Raw genomic sequence first — 21696 nt, 5'->3', positions numbered from 1 at the left:
AACCCCCTAATCTTAACCCTAACCTCTAACACTAAACCCTATCTCTAACTCCTTACCCTAACCTTAATGGCCCTAACCCTAACCCCTAACCCTAAACCTTACCCTATCCCATACCCCTATCCTTAACATTCCAGAGTATTTGATGGCTTTTGCCAGTGCCCACAAGGGTCCCTGCTTCTCTCCAGAGTGCCACAAAGCTTTAGCCAGGATTTGCAGAAGCCTGCAAGGGGCCCTGCTGCCTTCCAGAGGGCCCCAGGGCTTTTGCCAGGGTTTGCTGCCAACAGCTTTCAGTCCTGGCCACTTCTGTGTGAGCACCATGCCTGGCAGGCATCTATTTTGGAGCTGGACTCTGGCTAGGGTGAGAGTGTAGGTGAGTAGGAGCCTTCCCAAACTCAGACTGAAGCCAACAGGAATCCTTCCAATGATTTAAAGGGTGCTGGATGGGATTCTACAGAAAATTGGCATGACTTTGAGTTGACAAGTCTATTTTGACTAGTGCCCGTCACTTACAGCCCTGCAAATACTTGCACACTAGCTGCTGTTGGAATTCACCAGGTGCTGTTCTTACACGTCAGTCTTGGGATAACTCTGCTTTTGTTCACCTTCAGAACATCCTCCAGTCCTTCTGAAGCCTTTCTATGATTCACATGCCTCATTTCTCAAATCACCAACAGTTCAGGTTCCTCTGCGAATTAATGTGCTACAGTAGGTGAAAATCACCAGCCCAATCTGTCCCTCTCTTCTCTGCATAATGAATCCTTCTTTGCATGCTCCTTACCTTCCCCCAAGCAAATCATTCATTCTTCCACACTGGTAAGTGACAAATTTGCTTCTTCCAAAAGGAATTCTTGCATTATTAGACAATCCTTTTAACACTTTCCTGTACCCTGGTTGCTAATACTCTCTCACATTGTGCCACTATCTTGCCAGCCTTTCCTCTTTGTTCTTAACAATTGCATGTATAAATGTAGACTGTGCCACTTGTCAGTCACAGAGAGGATGTTTCCAAGCAAGTGCTAAATTAGTGTGTAAAAGCTCTTTTCAGCTGTGAAATCAACTCCAGAGCAGAAGACGTGCTTTTCACCTTCCTCCTGTCCATGTCAGTTGAACATGCAGGTCCACACAGTAAAGGTCTCTTCCACACAGACATTGAGGAAGCTGTTGCCAACAGTTATACTGGAACCTCCCCATCAAGCTTTGTTGCAGGCAGAGCTTACAGAAAAAAACATTTATATGACTAAATGAGAACTGCAGGTCATAACACCATGGCTGACACCTCACTTCAACTCATTCCCTAAATCACAGTCTAATCCTACAGTGTCAGTACCTGGTTTCCTCATCATCAAACAGAACTCCTGGTGGGTTTCCATCTCCCAAAGTTCCTTGGCATTAAATGACATGCTGTTACTGACCTTAACACATGTATTCTGAATTCTTGCCCAAACTGGTGTTTTCTCCAAAGACCAGCATTTTTGTGTCATTACATGGGAATCCCAGCTTCCATTGTGAAAGACAAATCTTAGCTTTAAAAGATGTGATCATAAAACAGGATTTACAGCATCTCAAAGAAGCAAACTTAACCCCATCTATAAACATGGTAATTTTTAAGTCTTCCTACGTTAGGGAGCCCATGAAGTAATTTTTAAATGGGTTAGCAAGGCTGAAGACTGTCTCAATTGTAGTTTCTTTTGGAAAAGCCTATTATACAGATACACTTCCCTACCCCCAATTCCAGTCATCTCTATTGCTTTTGGGGGACAAGATGAAGGAAGGAGCTATCTAAAGGTCTTTTCCGCTGGAGATAAAAAAATGCTAATGCTTTCATATGGAAAGTAGAAATTCAGTACAAACTGCCACCTCAGAACAGGACATAGGCACATCCTGTACGTGTCCAGCACTGGCTTCCTCATGATGAGGCCCATCCCTTCAATACAGACAATGGAATGTTATTATTTTAGGAATAATCTCTCTGAATCACCTTGGGGGTCAGCTCCTACTAGGGCTACTTTCCAGTAGAGTGGACACAGCAGTTGTGAAATAGTCTGCAGGGAAGTGTCTGTCACAGCAAGTCTTTGGAACAGAGAAGCAAGTGTCACATAGCAGGTGTGAGATACATATGGCTGAACATGCCCGGTGATGGGGAGATGGACTTCTGAGGCCCCTTCCAAGGCCTGTGTGCAAGAGGTAAACCTATCCCAAGAACATGCACTCTGCTGAAGCCATAATCAGGACCATTTCCAGGAGTTTGTGGTCACCTGGTTTTGAATGGGACTGGAGCTCCATCCATCCATATTCCCAGAGGCCTGCTCCTTCTTTCTCTACTAGCGGGTGAGTTATGGAACTGAAGACCACTGAGCCACCTATATATGTTTGCAGTTAGTCCTCTTTTCAAGAGACTCTACTGGCAAATGCCAGGATATAGCTGAAGAGTTATAGGAATAACTGCATTCAGCAAAGCGATCATAAAAATGAGAGCAGGGACGGCCAGCGGGTGTATTATGTCTCAGGAAAATAAAATAATCCCTTCCCTTTATTTTCTTGCTAGTAAACTGAGTGTCACAACCAAAGCCATGAATCATTTATCTGCAAATTCCCCTAGTGTCTGAGAATGCTCTTGTACTCCTCACTTGCTGCATGCTGGCACTGGGACATATGAATGTGTCTTGCAAGTCCTGCCCTGTGGAAAACCCTCCTGGCATCAGTGGGTATGCCCATCTGCTACTGAGTAGGATGCAGCAAACATTTTCTGCTACGTGGGAAGGAACAACTTCTAATTCCAACTCTGTGGCTTGTGTTCACTGGCAAGGACAAACAGGCAACGAGTTACAATGAAAGTATAACATAACTCCATCAGTCCAGACACAGAGCCTACGTGGCTCCTTCTCTGAGTAGATGTGTACTTCACAGAAAATTGTTACCAGGGAAGTAGCCTGAAGCATCAACTTCAGGAAGTATTGACTGCAGCCAGTCTATTAATTGTCACTTTGGAGTTCAGGGCATGAAAAAAGAAGGAAAGTAATCTTTTGGCCAAGGAACAGTACAGAAGTTCCAATTAATTCTTCTGTAGAGAGTTTTCATTTTCCTTTATGCACAAGGGGTACAGGAGCAAAATGCATCTGCAAGTTGTTATGTGCTGTAAGTAATATAAAACTGTCAGGGGAAACCCTCAAACATTAATATTTTTCCTCTCAAATGGTTTTAAGAGCTGAAGAGTTTTGGGGAATGGATGATCTGTAGCGTCTGTATCTTCTCACCTCTGCTTTCCACAACGCAGCATGCCTTGGCTTGCGCAGAACACAGCGACATTATCCTCAGGCCAATGAGAGAAGAGGGCTAGGTTGCGCAGGTTGCCCTGTCCAACATTTGTATTGGTTTTGCCCCATTTTCTTTTAAAAATGGTTCTTAGGAAAATGTTATCTCTCCCCCATTAACCCTTTCCTGTTTTTTCTCAACAATTAACAGTCCAACAGTGGATCAATTTGACCTTCCTTCCTTGGAAATCATTTGACCTGTACAGCAAAGTTTGTTTTGCATAAAACAGTTTCGGTCATACTACCATCTCCATCCCCCTTGCGCTTGTGTTGCTAATAAAGGTTTATATTTGGCATGGACAGACAGCATTGAGTTGTTCTCTGTTATGAGTGTAGACAATCCTGTTTTCCTGTTAGGCCTCAAGAAGGAATTACAATATAGCATCACTGCAACAGTCTGTAAGACCCAGCTACCAGATTAACTCAGCCCAGCCCAACTCTCAGGCAAATAAAATGTTCCAGGCAATTGCAGCAGGAACCTCTGGGGTTCCAGCAGAGGATCAAGAGAGAGTACTGTGGAGAATACCTGTCCCACCAAAGCCAAACAACATTGAGTGGGGCCATGGCAGGTAGGACTCCATCTGTTTTTGTCAAAGCACACACAGCAGAAAAGCCCATCATCTGTGCAGCAGTACTCATGCCAGGTTGTCCAAGTTATGACTGAAAACTCCGGCATTACTATTTTCTGTTGCTTGTAACCATCCTGTTTCTGTCCCCGGTGAGGGAGACAGAAGCCACAGAATTGTGGAGGTTGAGGGGAGAAGGGGGAGCAGGACAAGAAAATACACAACCTTAAGCAGAGGAAGAACAGCAGTCTGTGTTCAGGATGGAAGAACAGTATACGCCAAGACACAGGCCTGTTCAGAGACATTGCTACAACGTCATTTTTGTTGCATGCTTCTGGAAACTGTTCTGTGGAGTCCTGCTCTGCTGTGGTCCCTCTTTGTGTCAGTTCCACTAATTTTGAAGTGCAAGATTAAAATTGGGTAGCAACAGGGCTAGGTGGAAAGTATCTCAGAATACAGTGAAACCAAACTGTTCACCCCACCTGTAAGGGCATCTGCTTCTCCCCAACTCAGCTGGGCCCCAAGGTGAAGAGATAAGAGTAGCAACTGCTACTCCTTCACCTTAAGGGAGAGAAGGGAGAATCCTTACTTGTTCTGGTGATCAGAAAGAGCAGCTTGAGGTTTTGGGAAACAGAAACCTGGAAGTAGCAAGAACCAATATAATGTCATCTAGTTAATAGCCCCAACAAGACTCATCTTCATTAGGAAAAGACTATGAGACTGATGAGAGCCCAAGGGGTCACACTGACTAATTTGCCAGAAGCAGGGGTGACTGCCCACTGGGATGGGTGGCTGAACATCTCAGCATCATGAGAGCTGACAATTTCTTGAGGTTACAGTCAAGAGCTGACAAGCTTCGAGACAACTCCTTGCTTTAGCCCATCAGTAATGGTCCCTACACTATCAGCTCTCCATAGCTGACAAACTCAAGCCCTGCTGCTCTGAGCACCACCATTACTAAAGCACTATTATGACTTGAAAGCTCCTGCCTGAAATGTCCAGTTGTACACAAGCACTTAGTATGACAGGGGAACATTTAAAAATGCTTCTTAGTGAGCTCATTAAAATGGAGAGAAACTTCCACTGTAGTTACAGAGTTGGAAGACAGAGTGGTCCAAGAAGCAAGCTAGCTGGTACAGAGCCGGTCATACCATTTCACAGCTCCATGCTTCAACTTTCACAGCTATCAAATATAGAAGACAGAAGCTGTCCTCTATCTATAAAGCTTATATAAATCTACAGATGGAAATTGCAAAGAAAAGCTAGGGCTCATTATGTAAAGATCCGGCTCTTCTACCGCATAGGGCTACTTCAACAACGGTCCTTTTGACCCAACGGCAAGACACTCCTTTCCTCTGTACAAAGTTCTTTCTCCCAGTTAGGGCTGCCCTTAGATGTTTTGCAGAGTATAGAACAGTAGGTTTTCAACAGCCTGCAGGATATTTAAATGTTACCATTTGCTAAAGACAGATCACTGAATTATATTTGCTCTGACTCAGGCTGCCATAGGGTGAAGGGACAGCTCCATCCGTTATGCACATCCAACGAAACATCACACAAGTGAGAGAAGATAACAGATGCAAACCAGCAGGTGAGCCTGCTGCTCCTATCCTGATAAGCTGAGTTAGGGAAGGGGCGAGCTGAGATGGGGAAAAGCAGAACACCAGCAGCACATGGAAAGGTTTCTGCCTGGGCCTTTGCATACAAGCAGCCTGCATGAGCAGTGGCCTTTTCCAGACTCCACATACCAGCAAGCGGAACATCACCTCCAGTCCACGTCTTTCAGTTGTGCAGGACTCAAAATAGCATGACACACTCCACAACAAGAGGGAAATGTAACATTTCCACTGCTTATTATGGAATGGCCAAGCTCTCACAGCACCACAGATCCATAGTTAAGACAGATTCCTCTTATTGCCCAGTTCACAGCTGCTTTGCTAAGTCACAGCCATCTGTGGGAGCACCCTGCCCGAGAAGATGAAGACAAGCGATGCCTCTCAAGTACAGCTAGAGTTCACTGGAGCTGTTACCTCTCAACACCTTATCAGTGTAAGTTGTGGTTCTTCTCACACATGTCTCCAGCTCCTCAGAACAAGAGGTTGTTTGTGAGAAATTGCTTGGTAGAAGAGCAGCAGCAAAGCAAAGGCAAACAATGCCCAGGTCTACTTTAAAAACACACCTAAATGGGAGAGAAGGCCCTTGCCTGCTTCCTAATTCAATTCTTCCATCTGCAGTTCCTGTACTAATCACTAGAGCAGTTGTAAGAATAGGCCAAAACAGAGACTGAGCTCAGCTATTCTTTCCATCTATGTCCTCAGTGCTCCTTCACAGTTACCCATAAAGCGCTTCAGGTAGCGAAGAACATGGAAACTGGCAATGGAAGGCCAATGAGTAGGAGGACCCTGGACTCTTGCTGTTCTGGTAGCTTCCTCAGCTAAAAGCAAATCAACCCACCACCTTCACTCAAGCCTACAGCCAAGCACATCCCTCCACAAAACCCAGCCTGTACCCGGCCCTTCTTTCCCTTTGCTGTCTGGAAGCTTTGACAGAGATGTGAAAAAAAACAGTCTCATCTTCATTAGATGCCCAATTCCAGTCAGAGAAGAGTTTGCGCTGGTATTAAAAATGTCAACCTCCACGTGACTTGTTATACAGGATCCTGGATGACAGTGTAGTGGACAGAGGAGTCTGTTCCAGCAGGGTCCTGACACTGGGAGGGGATGCTTTGCTGCTGTTTCTCAGGAAAATACAGTGTTTTGTGAATCAGATCTTTGACAGCAGAAACGTCACCTCTTTCTACAGAAAAGACAGACAGTTGTTAGGGTTTCTCAACAGGCAGTATGAAAGCCCCTCTTCCTCAAGAATTACCTGGAGCTTTAGTTTCCCAGCACATCACCTGCCAGCAGCCCTTCCTCTCTTTTTCCTGTACATGCTTCACCCCTTCTACACTCACCAACACCCAGCTGCTGCAGGAGATTTCCGAACTCTGGGTCACCATCCAGGATTTTCAACAGGTTGGTGGACTCCATTCTCTCCAGCTGCACATCCCAGTAGATGTAGATCTTCTGATTGAAGCTGACATAAACCAAGCAGGGGCTGTTGCTTCCTCCTTTGCATGCATAGAGGCCTGAAGAAAGCAAAAGTGTGGAGATCTGACAACTTCTAAAAGGACAGAGAAAGCAAATAGGCAACTTCTCATGATGAGGTACCAATGATGTTTGCAGAAAGCAGCAAGCACCTGGGGTGAGGGGCACAGACATAGACTTGGGCATATGAAGTCCCTTTGAGACAATCCAAGAAAGTGTTTCTAAAATGTTATTAATGCATGGAGCTTGGGGATTTGCAAGCTGCTTCTTGCAGGTCTGAGAGAGGGGACCGAGCAAAGCCATGGCTCAGGCTGGTTCCATAGGGCTCCTTATCTCCACTTGAGAACAGCTTAGAAGTCTGCAAATTAAAAAAAGCAGTGGGGAAGACACGAGATCACTGTAGCACTCCCAAAAAGGACAGGAAAAAACCCCCAAACCATCACAGACCAACCTCAGCATCACCTCCTCTCACCCCTACTTTTCCCAGATGCCACCAGAGGAAAGACTAGCTGGGCCTTCTGCAGTATACACACAGGGAAATTATTCCCCACCACAGATGGACAAAGGCTTCCAGGACTCCCAGAGGGGAGTAGTAGCTTTGAGGGAGAAATGCTGTGAGGGCTGCTCTGCAGTCAGGCTCCCCACCTGCACAGAATGCGCTGACATTCTCATCTGCTTGAAATCTGGCAACAGTCCGATTGTGGTCGATGATGTATGTCTGACCATCCCATGCACAGGCAATCACCTCCTCATGCCCATTGCCCTGCAGGAACCATAAGATCGCATATTAGCACTGACATCAGCTATTCCCAGAGGCAGTCAAGAATCCTTCCTGCTTGTTCAGAGACAGAACACTAACATCTGAACAAGACGTCACTTTTGGCTGTCTTGTCCAGACATTTTGCACTTGTCCAGTCTTTTTGCACTTAGAGACCATCTCTCTCTTCTCTATCGTAATCCTTATGTATCATAAGAGCTTGAAGACAATTGGGGTATTAGCAGTGTGCAAAACCATTCAACTTTGCAATAAGATAAAAGAGCATCTGGGGGACAAAGAAGTTCATAGCAGTGTGCTAGGCTCACTACGTCAAACAGGCAGACACAGCTCAGGTGGACAGACTGACACAAGTGCAGAATGCACCAGCACAGTCAGAGCACTTTGTGTGTCATGCTGAGATAATCCCAGCCTTTTTCAGATGAGTCATACTCCCTCTGCCCTTCCTAAATTCATATACACAAAGCCATGCTGAGTTTTTGTCTTCATCCCTCCCAGCCCTGTTCACAGACACTCACAGTAACATCCAGCTTTTCCAGAGCAAACAACTGGTGATCAACCTGCACAGACCAGAGCAGCTTGTCTGCTCCCTCCATGAGTTTCAGAGTCCCTGAAGGTGGGGGAAAAAAAAAAAGAAAAAAAAAAGATTGTCTTGACAATATTAAAAGGGAGCAAGATGTTTGCAAACACTGGGCCCCGCACACTCCTTCAACACTTCGTGTCTGCAGGCAGAGGGTTGGGCCCATGGTATAGGCTGTGGTTGATAACAGGTAAGTCTCACTTCTGGGAAGGACAGCAGTTCATTATCTTGTCATCAGTAACTGGAAACAAAGAGGAAAAATGGCAGCAGCCCTGGTAATTGGATTGTGCTCTAAGACATGAAGAAAACTGCCCAAAACAGGCTCTCAAAGTACAGTACATCAACAGATCTCACTCAAGACAGCTGAGTAAACTAGAAGTTTCTCACCGTGTCCCACAGAACATGTGATCTCAGGACAACATGTTGACAGGTGTCAGCTGAAAGCTGGCTGGCTAATAGCATGGGCATGGCCTCTTGGCTGCTAAAACCATACTGGACACTTACCTCACATACCATTTTTCTATCATCCAGAGATACTGTGACAGTACAGGGGTGGGCAGGGGAGGCTGTGAAAGAGTGGAACATAAACAACGATCTATCCATACAGTGCCCTCCAGCCTTGGTAAGGCTCATGAGTGAACCATAGCAAGGCAGGACGCCTTGCCAGATGCAGAAGCTTCAGAGTTCAGGCCCAACGAATAATCAGAAATTCCCTAGCAGAATATCACTGGGCAGGTCAACATCTGGCCCAAAGAGGCCAGGCTGCCTATCTGAGAAGAGATAAGCACAGCATCTTGTCTCTGTGTTGTTGGTATTTGGACAGAAATCCTGCCTTCAGCTCATCAGGTTCAGTCCTATTGCAGCCTGTCTTACCACTTCTCTGCCAGGGGAACAGCCGAAGAACCTGGCTCCGGGCCTGTGTGAGGCCACCTCCTCTCTACCAATACTTAAGTTCCAGCATACATTTCCTTTACTGCTTTTGGAAACCACCTTCAAGTACAAGGATCTCACACAAGTGTCTTGTGTGAGATCTGTTTATGTACTGTACTTTGAGAGCAGGCAGTTTTCTTCTTGTCTTAGAGCACAATCCAATTACCAGGGCTGCTACCATGTTTCCTCTCTGTTTCCAGTTACTATGACAAGATAATGGACTGCTGTCCTTCCCAGAAGTGAGACTTATCTATTATCAACCACAGCCTGTACCATGGGCCCATGGGCCCACCATCCCTTCAAGTACAAGGACACATCTCTGCTGTGGTTTAAACACTCCTGTCTACATGAATGGCACTGTTGAATTGGCATCTCGAACAGTCGTTTGACCATTGGGTAAGCAGGCAACTTAGGATTCATCAGATGAAAGTTCTAGTCTCACTCTTCATCTCAAGCTTTCAGTGTGCCTTTAGGCCAATGACCTAGCCTCTTCATTTTCCCAGCTGCTCGCTGCAGCACAGCTTTAATACTTCTACCCCCATAGGCCATGGGACCATACAAATAATTAATGTCTGTAAAATGCTTTGAAATCCACAGATGAATAGGCTGTACCGGGGGGTAGAAAACACAACAGGAAAGAGCAAGCCTGGGCATTATTAGACCCAATTCAGTAAGGAATGGAAAGACAGACTCAGCTTTAATATGTTTCATCATATCCTCAGATACAGGCATGTTATCACACACCTGGTTTATGGGGGCCTTGCTCACAGTGACAACTCTTACCTTGGCTCCTGTCTTAGCTTTCACACCTTCATATGAAATATGTCAGCAGGAGTCTTTGCGTCAAATTCTCTTGCCTGAACCAGGAAGTATTTCTGAAGCCCATCTCCCCCTTCTTTCAAAATCAGAAGCACTGAGCCCGTGGTTCCCTGCTTTGATTTAGTGACAGGCCTTGGCCGCCCCACAGGCCCTTCTTCCAGGACAGCGGTAGGACTTACCATCCAGAGTACAGAGGGCAAAGAGACCTGAGCCACTATTCTCACTGGAGCAGCCTGTAAGTGCAGAAGAGGATTACAGGTGTTGCCATTTTATGAGCATTGCCCCCTCCCTCTCCTGAAAAAGAGGATCCAAACCGAGCTGATCCATCCTGCCTCCTTTTTTGCCCAGCCTTGACACCTTGCTTAGCAGATATCTGCAGATTCTTGCAACCAGTTGTACTTCATGATGGCTTTTATTTGTAGAGCACTAGCATCTCAAAACCCAAGACCTTTGGTTTGGACTGATACAGGCATGTCTGTCTCTGCTGGCTGCTCCTAGGAGTCTGTCTATACAACATAGGCACTTGCACACCCATGGCAGTTCCAATTTTAGTGGACTGCATCACATCCTCTCTAGGCTCCAGAAATGCACAAGCACAGGCAGGACCATCACAAGGGACAAAGTGAAGAACAGCTGAAGCCAAACAAGAGTATTACAACTGTACCCTTACTGTTTGTTTCAAGGACAGGAACATGGCCTTCAGCTGTTGTGGGAAGGTGCGGGGGTGGGGTGGGGTGGGGTGGGGTGGGGGGGGGAAAGAGGTCCTGCCAGAAGGACAAAGCATCAGTCACATTAGCACAAAAGCACCTCCATGGCAACTCCTGAATGAGTCTGTGGAGATCATACTACCAACTCGATTGGTTTTGCTACAGCAAAACTGCACAGAAGCTGTGATCCTCTCCCAGCAAACACTGGTCAGATCCTAGAGAGCTCTTGCTTTATGAGCAGATTAGACATGTGCCTTCATGCTCATCTACACACTCAGCCCTGGCTTTCCTGGGCTATGCTTATACAGCTGTGAGCTTCCTGCAAGCATTATCCTCTCCAAAGCCTGTATACCACAGGTGTGTGCAGGACAGCACTGACAAACGTGACTAGTTAAATCTAAAGAGGAGACTCCCCAACCACCGTGCTGCTTCAGCCCTTCACACTCTATCAACCTACCAGTCAGAAAAAGATATGCAAGGTCAGGTTTTGAAAGTGGTATCACACTTGGCAGGGGAGGACCGGAGCTGTATTCAACTACAGATGCATTTAATCTTTTCAGTGACAATGTAGGAGAGACACTGGCTCCCTCAGGTCTGCAGGAACCCAGAAAACCTGACAGTCAGGGACAAGCCAGCAGAGCTGAAAGCAAATAGGCAGTTTCCCCAGAATGACGTAATACTGCAAGCCTACCTCCACTGTCCATAGACAGCTCCAAGCTACGACACCCTGCACACTCCCAGGACACAGACTACCCTATTTCCGCAGTTCAGCTCAAAGCAAACAGTCAGCTGGTTGAGCACTCTATTGCCCCCAGCTGACATTCATCCAGACAGGCTCTGATCCAAAAGATCCGCTGTGTCCCCCTTACACACTGGTCAGCATGGCACTCTTCAGCTGTTTCATTACTGATGGTCCAGCACCAGTGAGCTTTTCACAGCCTTCTCTTCATCCCTTATTCTGTGTGCCTTCATTTTGCACAGACATCTCTCATTAGATGCAAGGCTTTGTATGCAGTGAAATAATTGATTTCATGCTCTGTTGACAATGTTAATCACAGCAGCATCCGAGATGCTGAAAAACATTTCAAGCTTAGGAACTGGGGAGGAAGGGTACTCCAGGGAAGCGGAAGAGGAGGGGTTTCAGTGGATTGCTCTTCTCCCCCAGCTCTAATTACACTGGACAGCCTAAATCATTCTCAGACAGCACTGCACGGGGTAATACTTGGACAGAGCAAGTGCAGCTGGGATTCCAACCATCTGCAGACAAGAGAAAGAGATCTGCATTGGGAATTTTCTGCCGTCTTGTATTATGCCTACACACTCCAAGGGGGGGTGAAATCTGCTTATTCTCCATAGGTACCAAAACAGGGTTCAGCAGGTGCACCAGGCACAGGTCAGAGCACAAAGCAGTTACAGAAGGGAAGCAGCAGCAGTGTGTAAGAAAAGTCTGGACACAAAAGCAGTGTGTTAGGGTTGAGAGGAGCCAGCAGCTGTGGAGAGTTTAGATACAACAGCTGAACAGAATACATTGGAAGGCAACAGAGGACAGTGATATAAATGAAATATGGAAGCAGCTCTGGAGGGGCTGGGACTGCATAGGCGAAGAAAGACCAGGATATAGCTGCCAGATATCAGGAATCAAATGCTGAAAAGCACAAAAGCAAGAATAAAGATGAGGCTGTGGAAAGGAAGAGATGCATCTAGGGAATAAGAAGAGTGCATAAGCTGCAGCCATGCAAAAGCAAAGATCAAGGACATCTGCAAGAGCAAGGCATGGCAGCCATTCAGGATGACTAAATGCAGGCCAGTGGAGGTTGCAGAGAAACTGCTGTGCTAGGTGAAGAGTAAGAGCTACCTAGGGAAGGACAAAGGCTATAGAAAGTTCAAATGCAAATATCCAGCTGTCTTTCTTTGGGAGCTGGCTAACAGAAGCAGAGTTCTCTCTGTTCCTGCAGCTGCCTCCCACTGTTATTTTTTAACCACGGGAAATCTGATTTCATGCTGGACTGAGGTACTGAAAAACTATCAAGGGCAACTGCTGGGCCAGAGACCCCAAGCTCCTAATCTCTCACCTCGGCCAATGCTACCAATTAGATGAGTGGAAACATTCTTGTTGTGAATCCGTCCAGATGTTTGGTGTAGAATAACATCTCGAACAGGGGCCTCACTAGGGAAAAAGACAGACATCAGGGAAAGGTTAGGGAACCATGCCTGGGACTGTGCCAGAACAATCTCAAGAGCAGTGTACCCCAAAGCTCTACAAATCCAGAGACTGATAGAGTTTGTGCATAGGTTAGCCCTTTAATGATAAAGACCAAGGAAAAGAATGCATGCCACTCCAGCTATGGAACTCACTAATGTTTAAAAAATGAAAACAGAATGATTTGATGCATCAGAAAACTGGAAAGAGCTCAAAGAAAAAAAAAGACAAATTCAGTAAACCATGTATTCTAACCAAGGAAAAAAAGACAAATTTTTATCATTACTGTCACATAAGCCTGGCTGCTTTTCACTCAGGAAGTGTCTGCCCAGGGTTGAACAGGTTGGTCAGAGATCATGCCTGGGCCTGGCTTCTGGCTAGGAGGGTACCATTCCGCTAAGGTCTCTAAGACATCAAGGAGATGTGTCTAGCTCCCCTCCCGCTGCAGTTTTCTGGGTTTGCCTTAAAGTCTCACAGAACGCCACACAAGCACCTGAATTCCCCACAAGGCTCCCTCCAGCACCAAGGACAATAACCTCACTGTTCATCCTGATTGCTCTGGTTGTGATTTACAGCACTGGCTGCCAGGGGTCTCATTAGGAAAACCTCCAACTACCGCACCTGGAAGAAACGAGTGAGTGAACCCAAAGTGTAATCCTGGGCTTCAGACTAACTGGGCTTGGCCCAGCCTTTCACAGTTGCTACCTTTCCCACCATTAGATAGGTCATCAGATTGCCTACTAGTCTTTCTCTGGAGATCTAGGTCACTCATTTCCCTGCCTTAGCCCCCAGTGAGCTGGTTTTGCCTCTCTCCTTGCCCAACCCAAGGAGAAGAGAGTTGGATACAAGGAAAGCAGTAGTGTTCATCTTCACGAGAGGCATGAAGAGTGTTCATGGAAGCTTGGATGCAGGTGGGCTTAAGTCATGAACTCCCAGCAGCACAGCAGGTCACTGAAACAAGGACAAGTGACAGCACCCCCTGCCTCAGACAGGTGGTGCGTCCTTGTGGGCCGACATCTACAGCGGACTCTCCTCATCTATCCCATGCAGTCATGCTCTTCACCTGCTTGGGGCAGAGTTGTCTCTTCCCTCTGTCGTGGCCTGCTGCTCAGAGTCCCAGGTGCACAGGAGAATGGCATAACCACAGCCTGGCTGAGACACCATCATCTCCGGTGAGCCATCAGGGCCTGGGTTCACAGAGAGGCTGTCCACCTATACTGACAGAGGAAAAACAGGGATAGAGTCAAACAGAGTTTTGAACACCTCAGAAAGGTTCACTGTGCTCCTTATACCCAAATTTGAATAAGGCAGATCTTCTGATAGAGCTGAACAGGAGCTGAACAAATTCAGCTAGAAGCAAAATGTCCAAGTTACAGTAAAAGGTTATGTTTCCTACCAAAAGCCACTTAAGGATGCACTAGTATTTTCCACTAAAGCTCTCTAGTCAGGTGAGAGCAACTGACTGTTTCCCAGACCAACCCACCAGCTGCTCTGCATGTACAGGACAACCACAGGGCGAATCTCCTTTCAAGCCATCAACATGACAATTGCTTTGTTCATAGCACTGAGATTTTGTGCTTCTTCCCTTGGGAGAGCCACCTCTTGAAGACTGTATGACAAGTTCTGCTCTGAACATCCTGTTTCCTTACCTGACCTTCTAGCAGCCATTTCTTCAACAGGAGCAGCTGCCCAGAAACATGGTCTGAATTCTCTGACAAGTCCTCCCAGCGGAAGGCACGTACCACCCTGTCAGTGTAACCCACCACCAACTCACACTTCCCATCTCCATCTGCAGGGAATACAAGGAGATAGATGCGTTCTCTCAGGCTTTCATAGCCCCAAGACCCCCAGCATTCAGCAACCACTGTGCTGGTTTCCATCAGGTAGCATCCCTGAGGATCCCAATCCTGTAATGAAACTTGCACTGCAGGAAAATTCCTGAAGTTCTTGCTTCTCTCCTCCGTGACTCAGCTGTGGTTTGTTAGAGCACTTGTTCCAGCAAGACAGTAGTTTCCTGCGAGTCCCACATACTTTCTCTCCCACCCCCACCTCATACCCATGAACTCCCCCACCCTGCACTCCCACACCAGCTTCCCAGCTCACCAATGTCACTGATCAGCATGACCTTGGTGTTGGCAGGAATGTGCTGCTTGAACACTGGCTTCTGCTCTTCTGCTGCTGCCAACTCATGGTGGCCTGAAGCATCTGGGTGTTTTGAAGTGGGAGAAGTCAGGTCAAAAAGATGAAACCAGCCTTCTGCACTCACTGCCACCACGAGATTCTAAGAGGGAAGAGAAAAACATTTTGATTTTTCCTCTTTTAGAAACTGCAGAAGCTGTTCCACAGCAGGGCGAGGGAAGATATGAGGGTAGACCCATCAAGGTCAGTGACTGATACAGAGGGAACAGGAGAAGGTTTTTGGCCAGCATATAAACTACTCAGGTACTTCAGGGTCCAAACTTCTTGTTCATCCTTGTCAGACTAGGAGATCAAGCTGATATGTGCACGCAATCCCCAAACAATGTGTGGCTTTCTCAATGCTCACTTCAGCTCTGCTCCCCACTGGAACACACACAGCTACAGTATTTTAGGCAAGGTGCCTAAACTGGGACTTTTGGACTCACCGGTTTAACCCCCAGAAATAGTAATCCAGCAAAAGGAGTCATAGTAGACCCAGTGGAAATTTGCTTGGGAGTCTAGACTACTCTGTGGCTCAGTCTTGTTTAAATGACCTTAAATGCACCCAGCCAAGTGGCAGAAGGGCCATGGTCCACAGCAGGGACCAGCACAGAGCAGGGCAAAAGCCACTGAGGTCACCAAAGCCTTGTGGTGCTCACACAAGGGAATATGCAAATCAACAGTGCTTTCTGAAGATAGGATGGATTTCCTTGCTCACTAAAACCAGAGTATGGCTCACAGACAGATACAGGTTATACGTAAACAGAACAACAGTTTTAAAACAGTAGTGCCAAAGTCTATGCGCAAGGGCAGATCCTGGAGAGAAAGCACCTGCAACCTGTCCTCCTCCACACTCAGGGTATGACATAACCCTAATCTCCTAAGCATCTCCCACATGCTCTACAGACACAGCTGGGAAGAGTTTGGCTGCTCTCACCTTTCCTTTATTGCATACATCTCCCACGCCAACACACGTAAGCTGCAAGAGAAAAGAAGGCCATACATGAGAGAAGGCAACCCAAAACGGCACTTTGGGATAAGCCTCTGCCCTACCCCCTCCCCTCATAAACCATCTCTTGAATGTTAAACAGCCTTTTCAAGGACAAAGACAGCAGAGTCAGGGACAGAAACACATCTGCCACACAACTGCCCAGAGCCGTGGGGCAAAATCCACAGTGCACAGGAGCAGGGTCAAGGTGGGACAGTTCCTGTGTTTATTCAGTACTTTGCTCATCACTTCTCGCTCATGGGGCTAGCTGTGGGCAAAAGCAGGGTCTTGCATAACTACATGAAAGGCACCAGAAACCATTCTGGCTGCCATTCCCCTCTGGCCTACATATTCCTAGGCAGCGGTCAAGGACAACTGGCTGCACATACACCAAAAGGCCCAGCCATTTGAAAATTTTGTCAAGAACTGACCATTCCTTGGCAAGATCGCACAGCCCAGGGTTTGCTGTCATCATTCTTGTAAACATAGAGTTTCCCGTTGGTGTCTCCCACCACTAGCTCATTCAGCTGTAGAAGAGAATTGGGTTAGTAAGAAGAATTCACAATTACAGTGACAGTATTCCCACACAGCAATAATTACAGAATTCATATCTAAAAATCACTCTGTGCGAAGCAGTAGAAAAGCAAAACAAGAGTTAAAGACAGCCTTGAATCAATAGAGGTGGTCTGGGAAAAAATAAAAGCCCTAGTTTTACTCTTGCAGATAAAAGAGCTGGAGAGTGGCTCCTCAGAGCAACATCCTATTATCCACTGCTTCTCTAGCCATTGTTTCAGAGTTGCATCACTGACTGTTTTAACAACCTGCTCTGCTAATTGTCATCATCACCCCCCACATCTTCCATCCTTCAATCTAGATTGACTTGATCTTTCTTGAACCACCTGAGAAAGATGATGGCAATGAGGAAAATGTCATCATCCAGAAAGAAGCTGCAAGAACACTCACCAACAAATTTACACTGGATGTTAAATCTCAGTGATGAAGGGGTCTTTCAGAATGGTGATTATTTCTTTAAAGACAACTGCTAAAAATCACCAACCTCCCTGGCTGATGAGCCTACTCCTGCATCTTCTGCATCGCATCTTCTGCATCATGCCTCTGTGTATTTAAATGGTGTACATTTTGTAACTCCCTATACACATTACCCCACATAACACAACTTCTTATGGGAAAATCTGTCTCATCATCTACTGCATTGCTAACCATGACACTTTTCAGAACAGAAGGACAGGGCTGTAGTAAATTTGACTGTTGAGGAGAAGAAGGGACAGTTTACATATATCTGGTTAAGTTTACATATATCTGGCTCTTCCTAGTTACAGACAAACCAGAACTGTCAGAAACAGCCATTTGTGGGGCTGACAGCAACATTCCTGACGCACATCCATCCATCATACAGGTCAAGAGACACTCAAACTTGCTCTACCCTGTTTGCAGGGTTAACAAACTGTGCCCCAGCAAAGCGTTTCCCCACATCTCTACATCTCCACCACCACAATAGGAGAGCGTCTCTCTTTGGGACCAAAAGCTAACCTCCCTACTAGCTAAACATCATCCAGGGCCCATGCCAAGGGCGCCTAGCACCTCTAATGGCGATGGGAGCACTGGCCAGCCACAGCCCAGAATCACTGAAACATTCAGTTTGCAAGGGACCTCTGGGGGCCATCTGATCCCACCCCTGCGTCTCTGACATTGCTCAAGTGGCCGTCAAGCTCCCGGTCCCCTCAAGGGTGGGAGCCCCACCAGCTCCTCCGGGCACCGCCTCCGGTGCCGCACCACCCTCTCGGCGCTTCCCCCCCGCCCCGTTTTAGCCTCCTTCGCTACAACCTGCGACCGCTGCCCCTTGCCCTGCCGCTGCCCACCTCCGAGAGGGGCCGGGCGGCGGCTGCGGGCAGCCCTGGGCTGCCCCCGGGTGCTCCCCACGCCGGCCAAGCCCGGCTCCCCCGCCCCCCGTGCGCCGCAGCCCCCCGGGCAGCGCGGCGGCCCGGCTGCTGGCTTAGGCTCCAGCCCGCCACCCGAGCCGGGCCCGGCACTCCCGCCGCTGCCGCCACGCTCCCGCCCGAGCCCCGCGGCGCGGCCCAGCCTGCCCCGCGGTCGCCGCCGCCACGCGAGGGCGGAGCCCAGCCCGCCCCGCCCGCGCAGGCCCACAGCAGCCGCCCCCCGCTTGCGGACCGAGTCGTTGTCGGCATCCCCCAGGCAGATGGCGTGCGGGAAGAGGCTGCCGCCGAAGTCGAGCGCCACGCACTGCACGTAGCTGACGGACCGCATCCCGCCGCCGCCGTCCGCAGAGGCGGAGCTGCCGCCGCCGGCTGCCGGGCCGACCGCCAGGCTGGGGCGAGGCGGGGCGACGGCGGCTCTGCAGGTACAAACGCAGCCGGGGCGCGGAGCGAGGGGGCGGGGCTCCCGGCAGGCCTGGCCGGCGGCGCCGCGCTCCCGTCCAACCCCGCCCGCCCCGCCGCCGCCACCGCCTTCCGGCGGCAGCCGCGGGCCTTCAGCGCGGAAGCGACCCGGAGCCCGGCGCCGCGGAGCCGCCGCCAAGGCCGGGGCGAGGGGAAGGGCCAGCCCCGCCCCGGCTGCGGAAACGCGCCTTTGGCCTCCGTGCTCTGGGCAGCCGGGCATGCGGCCGCTCTGCCGCCCGCCGCGCTGCCCGTCCCTCCGGCAGAGCCCCGTTAGCCGGCTCGGGGCCGTGCCGCAGCCTCGGCGCCGCCGCCGCTTGCCGACTGGGAACCGCAGGCTCCGCCACAGCCCCGCGCCCGTAGCCGGGAGCGTGGCTGCCGCTGTACGGGATCCAGCTCGTCCTGACGGCAAAGCCGCTTCCCTAGCGCGGTCTGCGAACGAGCTGCCCGAGTCCTGGCCGGGTGCGAGGGCGCGGTCACGCATCCGCCAGCACCGAGCGGCTCCCTCCCGCTCCTGCTGCGGGCTGCGCAAAGATGGGTCGTTTCCACTATCACAGGTGACAGTGAACCGGGACGCTTCTGTTACTTTAAAGATACTGTACTATTACAGGAATACTGCACAGGATGAAGGATTTATAAATTGAGACAGAAGATGTGTGTGGTTTACAAAGTTAGCATTGTAATTGTTTATTTTAGGTATTTTTCTGTAAGCGCATAACAAACAGTTTATATTTCAAGTTTACATGCATGACCGCACTGACTAGATCCATTTTTAAAGACAGCATGGAACCTCCTTCCAGCTGCCTAAATAGGACGTTACTAAGTATAGTAGATTTACATTCTTAAACGTTTCAGTTTGTTATGTGGTAACAATGAGGGCGAACCAGTACTTCCAAGATTGCTCACACATAAAAAATTCCTAGAGTCAATGGTGGATGTGTTAGGTGCTCTACAGAAATCCCACTTTTTTCTTTCAAAAACATGTTGAAAAACTGTCATCCCTATGGGATACTTTTGAAAACTGTTGCTCAAGAATTAGAAATTTATCATTAGGACTTGGCCCTACATTTACTTTCACAGCAACAAGAGTGTCAGCCACAGGGGCTCGTATTTCCAGTAATAATTCCCAACAAGTCAAGGTGTTTCCTTGCTGGAGAAGAACTCTTGCTTCACATTCCTGCTCCCCATACTGTTCTTCTGTGTCTGGAAATCCCCTCTTGTAACTTCAGTTGACAGACATTCTTCACCCCTTGTAAGCCATCTGTAACGTTCCCCTTAGAGGCAGTCCTGCTTTGGTACAAGGTGATCCCCTCAGAGGCAGTCCTGGTTCGGTACAAGGTGAAACAGCTTTCACATACACAGGGCTGATGCTATTGAGAGTCAGAACTCATGAAAAGCACCTGGCATTACCTGGCAATGCCAAGATTTTGCTAAGCAAATCAAATCAGCGTTTCCTTAAACGTGATGGCCTAACCAAGCACTCTATCCTGCTCCTTCTCCTATCCTTCCCCCACCCCACTGAAGCCTGGGGCGTTGCTACACCACGTGGAGAGTGGTGCAGGTTGCGGGTCCCTGTGCCGGGCTCCAACCCCACAGCAGGTGCTGAACTTCTTGTCTTGGGCCTGGGGGCTGGAGAGCAGGTCAAGCAGGCCTTGCCACTGCAGTGACAGCTCAGTTATACAGCTGCCAGGCCCAGGCCAGCACGCCTGCAGGCGCAGGTGCTGGCAACCCCCTGGCTCAGAACAGCCCCGTGAATAAATGCTTACACAGTACTTCGTCTCAACAAAGGAGACCAGGAATTCAAACTAAGATTTCAGATGTCATTCATGTCAAAACAGGGATACTCTGCAAAATACACACAATTCCAGCCCATCCCATGCCATGGAAAGATAAGCCATCTTTCTCACTGCAAAAACATCCATTTCTGTATCTGAAAGGAACAGATTATCTACGTTCCTCCTGTGGAGCAGGCAAAAAAAAAAAAGCGCATCCCTGCTGCTAGAGGGTCTCAGAACAGGACAGTGGAGATGCTGAGTTTAATACTACATAACAGGATAAACAGAGAAGGTGAGTTTGAGTACCATGTTCCACACCTGCAGACAAACAAAAACCCACCCCAACAAAAAGCCCACACAAAACCCAGAAGCACACCCGTCCCCAAAGACGACACAACATACTGCAGAAAGCAGCAGAGTATCAATAGCTGTCTTGTGAGATGGGGATAAGCAGACATTAGAATCACTCAGAAGTTTGTGGTCCATTAGGAATTGGAAGTATCTGTAACATGTTAAAACATCATCACTTATTTTCTCCTCAAAACCAGTCACTTTCAGGTATAAATAAATAGGTTTTTTCTGGTCCAGTCTTACAATGTGGAAGGTGGAGAGGAAGGTAGCAATATGAACAGGAAATAAGCTCTATGCATAGGTTACAGACTTGCTTTTTGTACATTTTTCAGCAACATTTTTTTTTTCAAATGTATGGGTAAATACTGTATCGATTATTGTGTGAATTTTCTATGGCAATGAACAAACAACATAGAAAAATAATCAGATACTGTGGCTACTGTACAGGTATGTGGATGAGAAAATGCTGAACGACCAAAGGACAGTAAATTCTCTTCATTCTGTGCAAATTCCAATAAAAACCCACGAAAAATAATGTTTTCTTGAGTTTAACTGGAGCTTTATTACTTAAGCTGTGACTTCACAGTCTTCACCTTCAGCAGTTTGCAAAGAGGAAGCATACAAGAAAGGTTACAACACTTAATGGCAGGGACTCCCTACAGAACAGGGGGAGAAGGGTGCAATGCCAAGGCAGAAGAACTGGGAGCGCCAATTTGTTCTCAAGTCTCATGTGAGACTCCTGGAAAGGCCGATTACTTGAAAGAAATCAAGGAAATAAATTTAGGAAGCAGACCCCGGGATTAAAGTGAACTGGAACCAGAAAGAGACAAACACCAATCGCAAAATGCAAATAAACCAAGCAGAGTAAATCCAGACAGAACCCAAATAGTAACAGAGGCTGAATGAATAAATAAAGTCCCTAGGATTAAACCAGATTTATGCTGCCACTCAGATTCTTCAACAGACATATAAAGCTGTAACTGACTGTGGCATGGTGGCTTCAGCCTCTGCTCTCC

General features: G+C 48.0%; 1 protein-coding gene across 1 annotated transcript; it reads right to left on the bottom strand.

Moving 5' to 3' along the window:
- Positions 1-5458: 5458 nt before the first annotated feature.
- Positions 5459-18426, bottom strand: ITFG2 (integrin alpha FG-GAP repeat containing 2). The gene is made up of 12 exons (XM_075727682.1): positions 18331-18426; positions 16572-16667; positions 16090-16131; positions 15078-15255; positions 14624-14763; positions 14038-14186; positions 12847-12941; positions 10247-10300; positions 8257-8348; positions 7609-7726; positions 6831-7004; positions 5459-6673 (listed from the first exon to the last, which is right to left on the bottom strand). The coding sequence occupies exons 1-12, from the start codon at positions 18424-18426 to the stop codon at positions 6525-6527; spliced, it is 1383 nt and encodes a 460-aa protein (XP_075583797.1). The 3' UTR covers positions 5459-6524.
- Between the last annotated feature and the right edge of the window lie 3270 nt (positions 18427-21696).

This window comes from Pelecanus crispus, chromosome 1, assembly GCF_030463565.1.
Source record: "Pelecanus crispus isolate bPelCri1 chromosome 1, bPelCri1.pri, whole genome shotgun sequence".
Lineage (NCBI taxonomy): Eukaryota > Metazoa > Chordata > Aves > Pelecaniformes > Pelecanidae > Pelecanus > Pelecanus crispus.
This window is presented reverse-complemented; position numbering and strand designations above follow the sequence as displayed.